Source organism: Tympanuchus pallidicinctus, unplaced genomic scaffold, assembly GCF_026119805.1.
Source record: "Tympanuchus pallidicinctus isolate F22 unplaced genomic scaffold, pur_lepc_1.0 scaffold16, whole genome shotgun sequence".
NCBI classification, from domain to species: Eukaryota; Metazoa; Chordata; class Aves; order Galliformes; family Phasianidae; genus Tympanuchus; species Tympanuchus pallidicinctus.
Window position 1 is genome coordinate 21,795,538 of NW_026294679.1, and position 13,396 is coordinate 21,808,933.

Genomic DNA, 13,396 nt, shown 5'->3' on the forward strand with positions numbered 1-13,396 from the left:
AAAATAAAATTAAAAAAAAAAAAAAAAAAAAAAAAAAAAAAAAAAAAGGTAGGTACTTGACCTGAAACTAATACAGTGAAAACATTCTCCCTAGCCCTCCACCCACACTTCTGCCTTTCCACTGTTACCTATAAACATGTCGCAAGCATTTCAGCTCCTTCAGGAAAGTAAATTCTCTTTCAAAACTATGAAGGAGTACTCTTCATTAATACACTTCTGTGTATTTGCTTAAAAACTCTTTCACCACAACAATTCCAAATGACATTTTGCTGGTTTAAATCACAGACCCCAATAATTCACATTTTTAAATAAGTAAATTATTTCATTGAGAATGATTTTCCCTAAAGTGAAAGCTCCTCTGGAATAAACATAAAAGAAGCAAGTGTAAATGCTCAAACCTCATAAATATGTTGCTCATAAGCCAGCTACATAATAAAAAATTAAACAAATCTGTGTTTCAGCAGGTGATAAATACCTCTAAAAAAGGATTCAGTCAGAAAACAAGTGGGACTATAAAGAAGAAATCCAGAAGAAGTGAAATTGGTGCAATTACGAGAAGAGGAAATCCTTTTAATACGATAAATAAATATAATTACAACATTTAACTTCGCCTGCAAAATAACATGGATCATATACAAAGTATTCAGGGAAAGCTGATAAACATGAAGGCACTCTCATTATTCTTGTTGGTTCTGTTAGATTGCTGTGTCACCAAGAGCGAGTCATTTACACAGTCACTTTCATAAAGTATATTAATTCCAACTAATTATCTTTTTGCATAATTTTTTAGTTTTTTTGTTTGTTTTTTTTTTGGCTCATTTCATATTCATTTTCTATGGATGCTAGTTTTTGCTCTCAGTTCACCTTCATCTCCAATGACTGAAATCTGAAAGCTGTGGGAATCTATGTTACATGAGATTCAAGTATGAAAACACATCCTACTAAATCACAAACATAAGATTCTGGGATTTTCAAATCTGGGAAAACTGTTAGTGAAATGTGAATTTTCTTCTATGGATTAGTTCATTTGTTATTGACACACTTTCTTTTCAATTTTATTTCCTATAAAAAGTATGGAACTTTATAACATTTTCTACTTCAAAATTTTCGTTTAATAAATATGGTAGAATGCAATTAAGACTTTAACGATATGAGGATCTGTAATCATCTTTTTTGGCTGCTTTGCTGCTTTCTTCTTTGGTTTATAAATAACCGCTAATGTATATAATGAACCTGAACATGGTTATGCAATCTATTAGTCTCTTTTCATACAGCACTGAATTATTGATAATTTCTGCATATTTGTATTTCTGTAATTGAGAATATCATAATTTTATTTTAAATTCTCTGTTTCACTTTAAGTTTTACTGCTTTCAGTTTTCAGTGACAACAAGCAGTAATGTTTCTATAGAAATGATAGATAAATGGTGAGTTTTCATTTGTTATCTAAAAATATAGCACTTAAAAAGCATGACATTTTGGAAAGTTTTCTCCAAACAAAAGTTCCGAAATTTTGATCCTCATTTTACGTAACTAGATAAAAATATGCCACTGGTACAAGAAACTTAGTATACCATAGTACATGACCATTTTTAGTTTTTTTTTTTTTTATCTACTTTGTTTCATTTTGTGATCTTTTCTGTGTGCCATATCTTTTTCCAGTGCACTCCTAGCAGTCTTTCCTACCCAAGGTTTGAGACCAGTAACATCTATCCAAATCTCCCAAACATATTGTTCCAATGTCTTTAAAATTTTTCTTAATTGGCACAAAAAGTGAAGGAAACCTCTTGATTTCATTGCTGATGACTCATGAGAGTAGATTTCAGTGAATAAATTGCTAGAATAATCTGTTCAAGTAATAATTATACTATATTCCCCACTTTGTAACAACAGACACATATTAAACTGTGTTCTCTAGATGGACCTTACCAATGCCTATGGGAGGAAATCATATTCATAGAATCGTAGAATCACCAAGATTGGAAAGGATCTCTAAGTTCAACCATCAAACCATCACCACCATGCCCATTAAATCATGTCCCTAAGGTCTACACAGACATGTTTCTTGAATGCCTCCACGTGTGCTGAGTTCATCACTTCCCTGAGCAGCCTGTTCCAATACTTGGCCACTGTTTAGGAGAGGAAGTTTTTTCCTAACAATCAACCTTCACCTCCTTTGGTGCAACTTGAAGCCATTCCCTCTCATCCTATTGCTGGGAAAAGAGGCTGAACTCCACCTTCGTATATTCACCTTTCAGAGTATTGTAGAGAGCAATAAGGCCTACCCTGAGCCTCTTCTTCTCCACACTAAGCAATTCCACTTCCCTCAGCTGCTCCTCATAAGACTTGTGCTCCAGTTCCCTCAAAGCTTCATTGCTCTTCTCTGGACATGCTCCAGGGCCACAGAGTCTTTCTTGAAGGAAGGAGCCCAAAACTGAATACAGTACTCAAGGTGTAGCATCACCAGTGCCAAATACAGAGGGATGATCACTTTCCTGCTCTTTCTGGCTAAACTGTTCATAATACAAGCCAGGATGCCACTGGCCTTCTTTGCCAGCTGGGCACAGTGCTGGCTCATGTTCAGGTGGCTATCAATTAACATCCCCAGATCCTTTTCTTCTGCCCAGCTGTCCAGCCACTCTGCCACAAGCCTGTGGCACTGTATGGAGTTGTAGTGACCATAGTGCAGGACTAGGCACTTGGTCTTGCTGAACTTCATCCCATTTACCACAGCCCATTGATCCAGCATATCCAGAAGTATCTTCTGACCCTCAATTAGATCAATATTTCCTCCCAACTTGGTGTCATCTGCAAAGTTATTGAGAGTTCAACCAATCCTCCTGATCAAATCATCAAAAAAAAATATTAAAAAGGATTGGTCCCAATACTGACCTCCATGGGGAACACCACTCATGACTACTCACAAGCTGAAGGGTCATTTTTCTTGATTGACTTAGTGCTTTTTTCTGACATAACTCACCTGTCTACTGAAATGGTAGAATCACTTCATAAGGTGAAAGCATTACCAAAATATGCCAAGTTTAGGTATTTCTATGATAGTTATTAAAAAGAGAAACTCTGTTACTTACCGAGCCAACTTCTGTTTAAATATACTGAAACAAACACTGGAGGGACCGTGAAGAAATCTACTACTGAGTTAACTTCCAGCCAAAACCATAGCTTGTCATTGGCTGCTATGAACTGGGGGAAAAAAAAAAAAGAAAAAAAAAAAAAAGAATCAAGTTAGATTTGTGGTGTGTACTTGCATGCAATACTTTCCATTATAAAATATTAAACTTCAAAGCTAGTTTAATAACTAGCTCCAGAAGACACCTTCTCTACTGATTATGAAATCAGCATTGGGAAACTGGGAAACTTAGATTTCAAATACATCTTTGTGATCATCAAAGACCATTTTTATCTGGTGCTTAGCGGGATTAAACAACTGTTCATATTCAAAATATGGATAATTTTTTTAAAATATTAAATAGATATAAATAAATATAAAAGTTTAATGAATTATGAAGATATTTACTGAACTGGTTTTACCCATGCAAGACTTGAATCTTAGACTAACATATTTTAATTATTTTTTTTTTTTTTTGAATGACAGAAAATATACCCTGTCTAACTTTCAAAGAAAGTATTGCTATTCCATTCACTTAATCCTCTTTCTACAATTACATTAAAATTTTATTTAAGGGAAGCATTTGGATAAGGGGATTCGACTTTTAAGATTGTTGAAGTCATACTTGAAAAAAAAAAAAAAAAAAAGACAATACGAGCAGCATTTGCTCAGAGAAGATTCAAAAATGGAAATGTATTGACATTTTGTTATTCTATATTATACAATTAATCAAAGCTTTAGCATGAAAACTGAGCAAAACATATCCAGTTTCATCAAAACCTTTCAACTCCTTTTTAACGAACTTAAAAGTAGTCACAATATATGGAATGCAAACCTTTTCAGGATCTCAGGTTGGTATTTTCTGAAATCATGTTTGATCTAATCAGCATTTCATCACTTTGTGAGGGACAACATTTTTACTCTCAAAAACGTTAAGAGGTGTTACTCAAAAACAAAAACAAACAGCATTGACTATAAAGGCCACTCATAGTTTTCTTGAAAGTATTTTAACAGCTATTTATTTAGATAATTAGCAACTAATTGAAGCACTTTACATTCCAGAAGTGTGCTTGAAGAGATAACATGGTTTTCTAGAAGCAGGAGCACAATTCTGTGTCATTCATTTGCCAGACTATTGCTTGATTATCTGCTAACTCATGCAATCTGGGCTTAGTCTTCATCAGCAGATCATAGATTTCTTACTTCTCACATAGTGAGTTACTAGCCCATTAGGGCTTTAAAATGGATGTGTGTGTTTGAACGTAAATATCATCTGGAACTGAATATATGGTAGTATCTTCATGACTTTGAATTGTGACATCATTTCAGGGAGAACAGATGGGAGAAGATGAGATTTAAAATATTTATTCAAGTACTTTAATTTGCCAGTGAATACTCACAGGACGTATTTGTCTGGAAAAAAAAAACAAAAACAAAAAAACTTAAGTAGCTAAAGGTATGAGATGCTTGTTAATTCAGCTTGTTAAGCCAGCAAATTCATCACTGACACAATCCTTGTATGCAAACAAGCTGAGTATCATTTGTTTCTCCAGGAACTCCTGTTCAGTACAGCAGAATGCGTTGGAGAATGGATGCTGTATGTATATAATCATTTTAATTTACACAGAGAGTACCAGTTCTGATGCAAGCCCTTAATATCTTTGCTTACTATACTTTGGCTTGCATCGCAAAGCAGTTTTGGATAACACAAACATTTGATTTGGTTGAAGCAACAACTGAAAAAGTTATTCTAGTAGCCCATCTCACAAACTATAACCAATAAAGTACATTCAGTCCACAGGATCAGAAGAAAGAGAGACAATGTTACTCTCTCCTTTTAAAAAAATATAGTACACATTTAAAAGCATTAATTAGCATCAGTATTCACTGCTACTGTGTTCTTCCAGTTAGCGCAGCCCAAGTTACTACTTTGAGTAGGTGGCCAATACACAATTTTAATTCTTCTGGTAAGAACATACTACCACTAACATAAATGTTAAAAAGTATCTGAATACTTCTAAGTAGAGGTTTGTTGGAAACTCATAAGTATCATGGATTGAAACTTCTGTGTCAAAAGGTCAACCTGTACTGAAGTTCTCCTGAACAAACACTGAATAATTACAAATTACTATGCTATATGTTTTTAAAAGGCAGCACAAACTGTGTATACAGTGGTGCAAACACTGACAGGAATCATCTGTACAACTAAAGGATAGAAAAGGAAGGAGGGAGGGAGAGGAGGAAAGATTCAAAAACAAATAGAAAATCCTCTTGCATTACAGGCATTATGGTCCCAAACTTAATGAAAAAGTGTATCTTCCTTTAGAAATCCAAACTTAGATTTTGAAATTGTATTACTGCATTTTCAGAAAGTGAAAAGCATGTTCTACGGATACATGTTGACATTCAGCATGTTGACTGGTATTTACAACTTACACAAAATATTCATTAGCAGTCTGGAAAAATGGAAGTGCATAAAATTGAGATTGGCAGCTCTACCAGCTGTTATCTCAACTTGCAACTGCCAAAGACAGATCTAACAGCACAAAAATAATTCAAGTACTTCCCAGTTTTGCTGAGGTAGTTATCACACTGAATATACTGAAACGCAGTTTGATTATATTGACCTACATTATAATAATTTCACTTTCTACTGTACTTGAAGAGACAGACATAGTAGGGTTGAAACCAGCCATTCAAATTTATAAAACTCCTATCTCCTTATCTATCTTATCTGTTTATCACTTAAATATTCCAAACCAAAAGCTTTGATCATGCATTTTAGAAGTTGGCTTATTTTTTTTTATCATTCATTGTTAATTCTGTCTGTCCTCAAAGACAAACTACTTACACGCAAGCCGAAGTAGAGTAGGAAGAACACATTGAAAGCCATGTCAATCTGTAATGTGAAATCTTTGTAGAAATTCTGGCAGGATTCTATTGGGCTATTTGAAAGAAAAAGAAATCAGAGTAAATTGTCAGTATATGAGTTTCTGTTCTGGTGAGATTTTAATGCATTTCATTTTAAAACCTTGATTCAGAAATTACTTTTTTTTTTTTTTTTTTTTTTTTTTTTTTTCTTCTTAATATTTCAGTCTTAATATTCACCTGTTCAGGTAATATCTGAAAATTAACATGCAGATACCTTCAAGAAAAGACAAGCAGGAAAATATTTTAGGATTCCTTAAACCCATATTAACCCTTAAAGAACTGACTTCTTTCTATAGCATACATGCCTACTACATTTTAGGAAGAAATCTGACATGTGCACAGCTACAGTGAAACTTTATGTTTTAAATTTACGTTTTGATGTAAAAACTTTAAAAAAGAGAAGTAGCTGTTTAGGAATGTACTACTCATTAGCAACCTGGGGCATTAAGTCTTATAGAATCAGTTGTTTACAGTAAGCTTTGTTTTACTTTTTTTTTGTTTTTACTATTTATGTACTTGATATACAGTACTATAAAGCTGAGTAGAAAAGCAGCATAGCCCACTGTTAAAGTTATACAGGAAAACAAATCGAATAATTTGAAGCAGTACTGTAAGGGTTAATTTCTGCATGCAGGTTATTTAAACACCTTTCTATGTATCAGGCAGCCATTGCAAATTCTTGCTTACTATATTATGCTTTATTTAACAGTGAGACAGGTCCAAAGCATACTCTATACAAACTGGTACTTAATAAATACACTTTATCTAAGGAAGAAATAAATTCCAGAAGTGGGATTAGTGATTTATTTGTGAAGTCAAACAGGACGGTGAAGCCACAGAACAACGTTGAAGTTACAGACTGAAGTGAAAGTCATGTCCCAATATATGCTGATGTATATACTACATATACATATGATGTCCCACTATATATACATACATGTACACACATATATTGCAAATGATCATGTATTCATCATAACTAATAAAGTGGAGGACTAGAATGTGGATCACTGGAAACCTAGAAAATGTTCTATGAGGAAAGAAATTCTTTGGCTTCACAGGTCAAATAAATCACTGAATGTGACTGTAATACCAGTTAGTATAGCTGCAGGTCTGCAAATATAATGCTAGACTGCTCAACAAGCAAGATTCTATGCGTTATGAAGGTCAGTTACCTAATATAAGGCATAAAGGAAATAACAGGGGCTAATAGGCCATTACACATGCAGCCAAGTTTCCCATTCCTTGTATACATTACAGGTCAAACAAGTTAAGTACAGCATGCCCTCTTTTGGCTTTAGATGCAGGAATGCATACAGCAAATTCTTCTTGATGTACAATAGCTTTATAATTTAAGAAGCCACAGTGACACAGGAAATTATATTAAAATGTTGAAAAAAAAACTATAAAGACATTGTAGTTATGAAATATTTCTGTTATAGATCAAATAAAATTGATTTAGAAAAATAGGCAGAAGGGAAGAGAAGCCGAGTTAACATATAGGATAGAAAACAGCATCTTGTACTTTACAAACACAGTTTTTGCTACAGAGAATGAAATCCAATAAACCAGAATGCTCGGTTTCTGTATGGCATTATAGAGAGTAAAGTATTTTGTTAAAATAAAGTAGGCTACACACTGAGTCACGATGCACCCTACCAACAGGTACCGCAGGAAGCACAACAAAAGCAGAATGAACAATCCAGTATCTACAGAGGCTGGGATCCCTAACTCAAGGTTAAGTACCTGTAAAAGCCCCAGATACTCAGTGGAGTTAACGGATTTGCACAAACTTTTAACTCCAATGGAGATAGCTCCATTATCTTTAACAGCTATTTGGTACTTATCATGAATGTTAATAAGTTCAGCTGAGGTTGCAGCTAACTGCTCTTCTTTAGCACCATTGTCCTTCACAAAAAACACAAAATCTCACAAATTAGTTAATATATAATATATAATCATCATGTTTACAAAATACTTAGTAGTATTAGCCATTCTTAACAATGGAACACAATCCTAATTTCGCACTGCTGTTTACCAGTAGCTCTGGTGAGCTAATCTCACTGTTAGTTCTCTTCCTAAGGCACCCTTCATTTCAGATATTGTCCCTCTTTTCAATTTCTAAGTTTCTAGATAACAAATTCAATGTCCTATCCTTTTTATTTTAAATAAAGATTGTCAGAAAGGCATGTCACTAAGTCTGAAGAAATCTTCCTTTATACACACTGGATAGTGGATGCATTTTGCTTTCCAAATTAAATTTTGGTGACACTACTCACCAAACTTGGATTGTTTGTTTTCATCTGTACTTCACATTTGGGATGAGAAAAAAATACAGCTACTAATCTTTATCAATGCACTAATCAGCATTCTGCAAAAAAGGAAGCCAATTTGAAACCCCTTTGCACTAAGTTTCCCAAAAACTAAAAAGCTATAGTTCTTGCAATGCTAGGCAGATGTGAGCTAGGATCTCCAGGACTGATATTTCCTGTAGTGTGCTATAATCAGATGGTTTTTCCTATGGGATTTCACCATTTTAGGCCAGCAGAGGTTTCACCTTAAAGGAGGCAACACTGTTAGAACCTTTATTTTTCTACTATGTAAGTGTGGTTCATTTTAAGTGCAGTTTCACGTAAGTATGCTGCAGGAGAAACTACAGTTAAAAACAACGGAATAACATTACGGTCACAATACGGAAGATGTAATATATAAAACTAATAGAAGTAATGTAAATGTAAATGCAAAGTACACTTGATTTGAAGCTGATGGCTTTATTCAGGTCAATGCTTATATAAAATTATTCACCATAACTGTGAGCTAACATTCAATACAAAAGCTCCATATAGACTGCTAACAGTGGAGTTAGTTTACTCAATCAGCAGTAAAGACAGAGCTTTACTTTTGTTTGCCAAGCATGGGCAATCTCTCTATTAATTTTCTTCCTTTTCTCATGCTCTTTGAACATTGTTACTCATCCCAGTTTCACACTAAAACTTTATTTACCTGTTCTGTTTATTATTACAGCATTTTTATGGCAATACGAGTCTTCAAAAGCCCAGTAATAGAAGTATCATAGGTATAAATCCATTCACTGAGCAGGAACAACTGCATGAGAATTAAGAAAATTGCTCTAATTTAAACAGATGAGTCTAAATTTTGATATTTCCAGCTCCATTAAACCTTTCCTGCAGCAGGTACAGAAGCTGGCACTATGGAATGATTTTACCACAGCTGAGCAAACAAATGAACCACAGTTTTATTTTACTTCAAAAGAACTTACCAGTGTTCAGTTAGTTACTGTGGTCACTAATTCCTATATACTTTTTATATTCTCACTTATTTCTGGTTAGTTTGAAATGTTTCTAATGCATTTGGAACAGTTCTGCTGGGGTTATTCTCTGTATAGTCATAGAACAAGTGGGAGAGGGCAAAAAATTGCATGCATTTTAATGCTTTCTGAAATTACTCGTTTCCACAAGAATACATATATGAAACTTCCCACAGAACTCTTCAGAAAATGTTTCCAGTATTCTGGAAAGCAACTAAGCTGAAAACCTCATGCGTATTTTTTCTGTATCATTTCATCTCTTGATAGATGCTGCACAGCTCATTTTTAATCACAGCTCAAAGCCTGGGCATCATATATCAATTTGTGCTACAGTGCAATCACTGTCATGAATACCACATAGAAGTAAAAGGAAACAATTCTGTTAATCTGTTAATTCAGAATTTATGCCAGTGTTGTGCATATCCAACTCTGTACTCGAAGTAACCACCCAATATGCAATCTTCATGTCTGTATTCCAGTCCTCCTATATAAGGAAGTGGACTTGTGTTTTAGGACATGATACATCATCATATCCTCCCATCCTTTCTCTTAATGGGAAGACCTACAAGACGATCCTTACTGTCATATTAATCTGGTTACAATTTACAAAAGATTTTGATGATAAATAATGCTATGCAAAAGATATATGCAACTCCTTAAAGAAAAATGACTTGTCCTGCAATTTCAGCAAAGACCAATACTAAAAGATGTTAGTATCACACAGGCTTCCACCTTTAGAACTTTAAGAAGTTATTGAAAACTTTAGAAATTGAGAAAATTGTCCTAAAATAATGTCTTAATTTTTGAAAGCAAACTTATCTTCTAAATAGAAGTAGAGAAAAAGCTAAGTCCATAATTATAATTGCAAAAGGTATAATATAATAAAAAGTTAATTAAATAATATGTAAAATTGAGAAATTTGGAACTAAAATAAACATCGTTACAAGCTTAATTTGTCTGAGAAATAAAACATCATACTATGAAATTTAAATTTTCATTGTTCATGAAAATTCTTAGTTTGCCCATTACACAAAAAAATAGAATTATGTTCACTTTCTTTTAGAAAAAAAGAAATTCAATGATGATATTGAATTTTAAGATCAAGCGATAACTATGTAATGAAATACCAGTAGAGATGGCTGAAATACAATCAGCACACATAAATAAAGGAGAGAAATCACTCAATATATAAAAGTTCTTTAGAATCTTATCACTTGAAGACATTCCACTCACTTGGTGATTTCAAATTCGTAATTAATTAAGATCTATTAGGTACAGAAATTCTCTTTGTTCACACAAAATTGCCTTAAGTAATCATTTACTCTTAGTTCCCAAAATCTTTTACTTTAAGATCATCTGTAATACCATTTTCCCTCATATTTATTTATACAGGAAAAAAAAAAGTTACAAATTCTAGAATTAAAAAAAAATTTGGCACAAATTTGATATGACAGTGTCCATTCATACCCCTTTAATACATGTTTTTAACAATACAAGGAAGGTAAATTATGGGAGTTATGGTTAGCTAATTAACTGCATTTCAATAACACAGTGACTAAGTACAAAATCAAGGAGAAATCCAGCTGTATCATTTACTAAAGTAAAGTTTTTTCAGTGAAAAAAAAATTTCTATTCCTCTTACTTTACTGAAGTTGTACTACACAGAAGGGAACAAACTGTTAAAAAAATCTCTTTATGTAAGCAGGCATGAACATATAGAAAAAATATAAACGTGGATGCCTAGCTGGTCTTATCCTCATGAAATAAATAACAAAATTAAATCAATGAGATTAAATAAGAATCAAAGTTATTCAATACCTCACCATGACAAAGAGCATGATACCTTTTCTCTTACCTTAATGGCTTTCATTTTTTAATCAAGTTAGAGTCACAGAAAGAAAACAATTTTCTTGGGATATATATAATGAACTTCTAAGTGCAAGATAGCTTGTTAAATTCCTCAGTTTATAATGCCTTCCTTTGACTCGTAACATCAATAAGCCAATTCCATTTTTGATGGTAACTGTCTTCTAAATTCACTCTCACTTGACATGCTGTCATCTACCAGTAGCAAAGTTTTTCTACTAACATTTTCAGTCAGTACTCCAAGATATGCAAGATGACTGAAGCCTTCTCTCTCCAAGAACCAGCTTTCCAGACAGCAAATTCTGCTATGAAATTTATCATAGCTCTAAGACTTGGGATCCATAAAACTTCTTAGGACCACTTCATCTCTTGTTTTAGATTGTTTCTAAGTTCTGCGTACATGGAGGTTGTGAGTAAAAAAGGAACAATCCCTTTCTTACTGAATTTCACAGACACTTGTCACCTAGTGATAAGTTTAAGGATGGGGCTGTGAACATTTCCATTTATCTTCTTACCTGGTCAACACTAACAAAATATTTCAGCTATTTTTCAGCATTCAACCTCCTAAAGCTAGCTCTCTTTCTCCAATGTGCACATATATAAGACCAGAGAGCTTTCTGCTACCAATACATTTAGGCATCAAAGCTTCTGTTCTTGTTCATAGTTAAAATGCTGACTATGCTTGGCTGTCTTTCATCTTTTTCAGTGTACACACTCCCTGGCTAGTTTCCACACCACCTATCACTTTCTCCCTCCTATTCCTTGAGAAAGCTTCAGACAAATATTTCTGTACTTTTCATTGGGACTTCAACAAATACCTTTTTCAGATTCTCTGTTCAACTGACCTTTCCATAATGGATTAAACAGTGATTTCCAGTCTTAAAAACTCCAAAATTTCAATATAAAATGAGTTTATATTTATTTAATCTACACCTCACTTTGTTGCATCTCCATTCCTGCCTTTTTAACATTTGCTTGCATATTCAACTTTCTCTTTCACATTACAGAATCACACAGAATCACAGAATCACCCGGGTTGGAAGGGACCTCAAGGATCATGTAGTTCCAACCCCCCTGCCTAGCAGGGCCACCAAACGTACACATTCAGATCAGGTTGCCCAGGACCCCGTCCAACCTGGCCTTGAACACGTCCAAGGACGGGGCATCCACAACCTCCCTGGGCAGCCCGTTCCAGGGCCTAACTACTCTCCTTGTGAAGAACTTCCCCCTAACATCCAACCTAAATCTTCCCTCCTTCAACTTGGATCCACATTCTCTTTTAAAATCTTCTACTGACCTTAATTTCACCAGCACTAAGCCAAGTCTTAGAATCACACCAACACTCAGTATCTTTGTTCAATCTTAAAGTAGATTCTTAAAATATAAATTTATTCAAAATTAAACAAAAAAAATGAATTGTTAAAAATCTTCCAATATTTCTGAGACTATTGCTTAACTTATAAGGTTGCAAGGGAGCTGTTTTTCACACATATGTATCTCTCCTTATTTCCCTTTCTTCATTGCTATCACAACATCTGTTATTTTTTCCAAGTCTGACAGATCACAAGCTGGCACTAGAATATTATCCTTCTAGTTCTAATCTAATTTAAAAATGCATCATGACTCATCTGTTTTGCAGATGCTTTCTACTAACTACTTCTATATTATATCCATAGCTCACAGGGGAACTTGGACAAACTTTTAGTCTAATGTGGGGTAAAATTAGCAAATTTCCTCATCCTTTTTTGTTTAAATACATCGTCAGAAGTAATAAGCAACAGTAAAAATACACCAATTAGTAATACAGTGGTGTAAAAGTACCATTTAGAAAAGATTTTTCTAAGAATCAGTGCTTGGGATGTACTAGGTTTTCCACGTGCTTCTTTCACTTGCCTCCTTCCCTGATTCATGTAGCTTTTTGTTGTTGTTGTTGAATGTTGATTTGATTTAGATGTAAGAATCTATCTATACAAATATACAAATTTGGCATAGATTAAAACAATTTTATTCACATTTCACAAAAGAAAATAATATTCATTTCATATTGCATGCCTGCTCTCCTGCTTGTAAATTAAGTTTCTTCCGGCTACCAAAAACTTTTGCATATGTCCTTGGAATAGAATTTGTTGAAACTGCGCACCTGC

The 13,396-nt window shown here is 33.9% G+C and overlaps 2 protein-coding genes across 30 annotated transcripts in view; one reads left to right on the forward strand and one right to left on the reverse strand.

The window, feature by feature from the left end:
• The window catches only part of RPS24 (ribosomal protein S24), a 773,435-nt gene that overhangs the window by 278,684 nt on the left and 481,355 nt on the right, over positions 1-13,396 (forward strand). The gene's annotated exons all lie outside the window — the stretch shown is intronic.
• KCNMA1 (potassium calcium-activated channel subfamily M alpha 1) overlaps positions 1-13,396 on the reverse strand; it is a 432,315-nt gene that overhangs the window by 162,859 nt on the left and 256,060 nt on the right. For all 28 annotated transcript variants that reach the window (XM_052676753.1, XM_052676755.1, XM_052676754.1 and 25 more), the window contains exons 4-5: positions 5,979-6,072; positions 3,090-3,201 (exon numbers count right to left, since the gene is read on the reverse strand). In XM_052676753.1, coding sequence (XP_052532713.1) covers positions 3,090-3,201; positions 5,979-6,072 — 206 coding nt within the window. The remainder of the gene's footprint in view (positions 1-3,089; positions 3,202-5,978; positions 6,073-13,396) is intronic.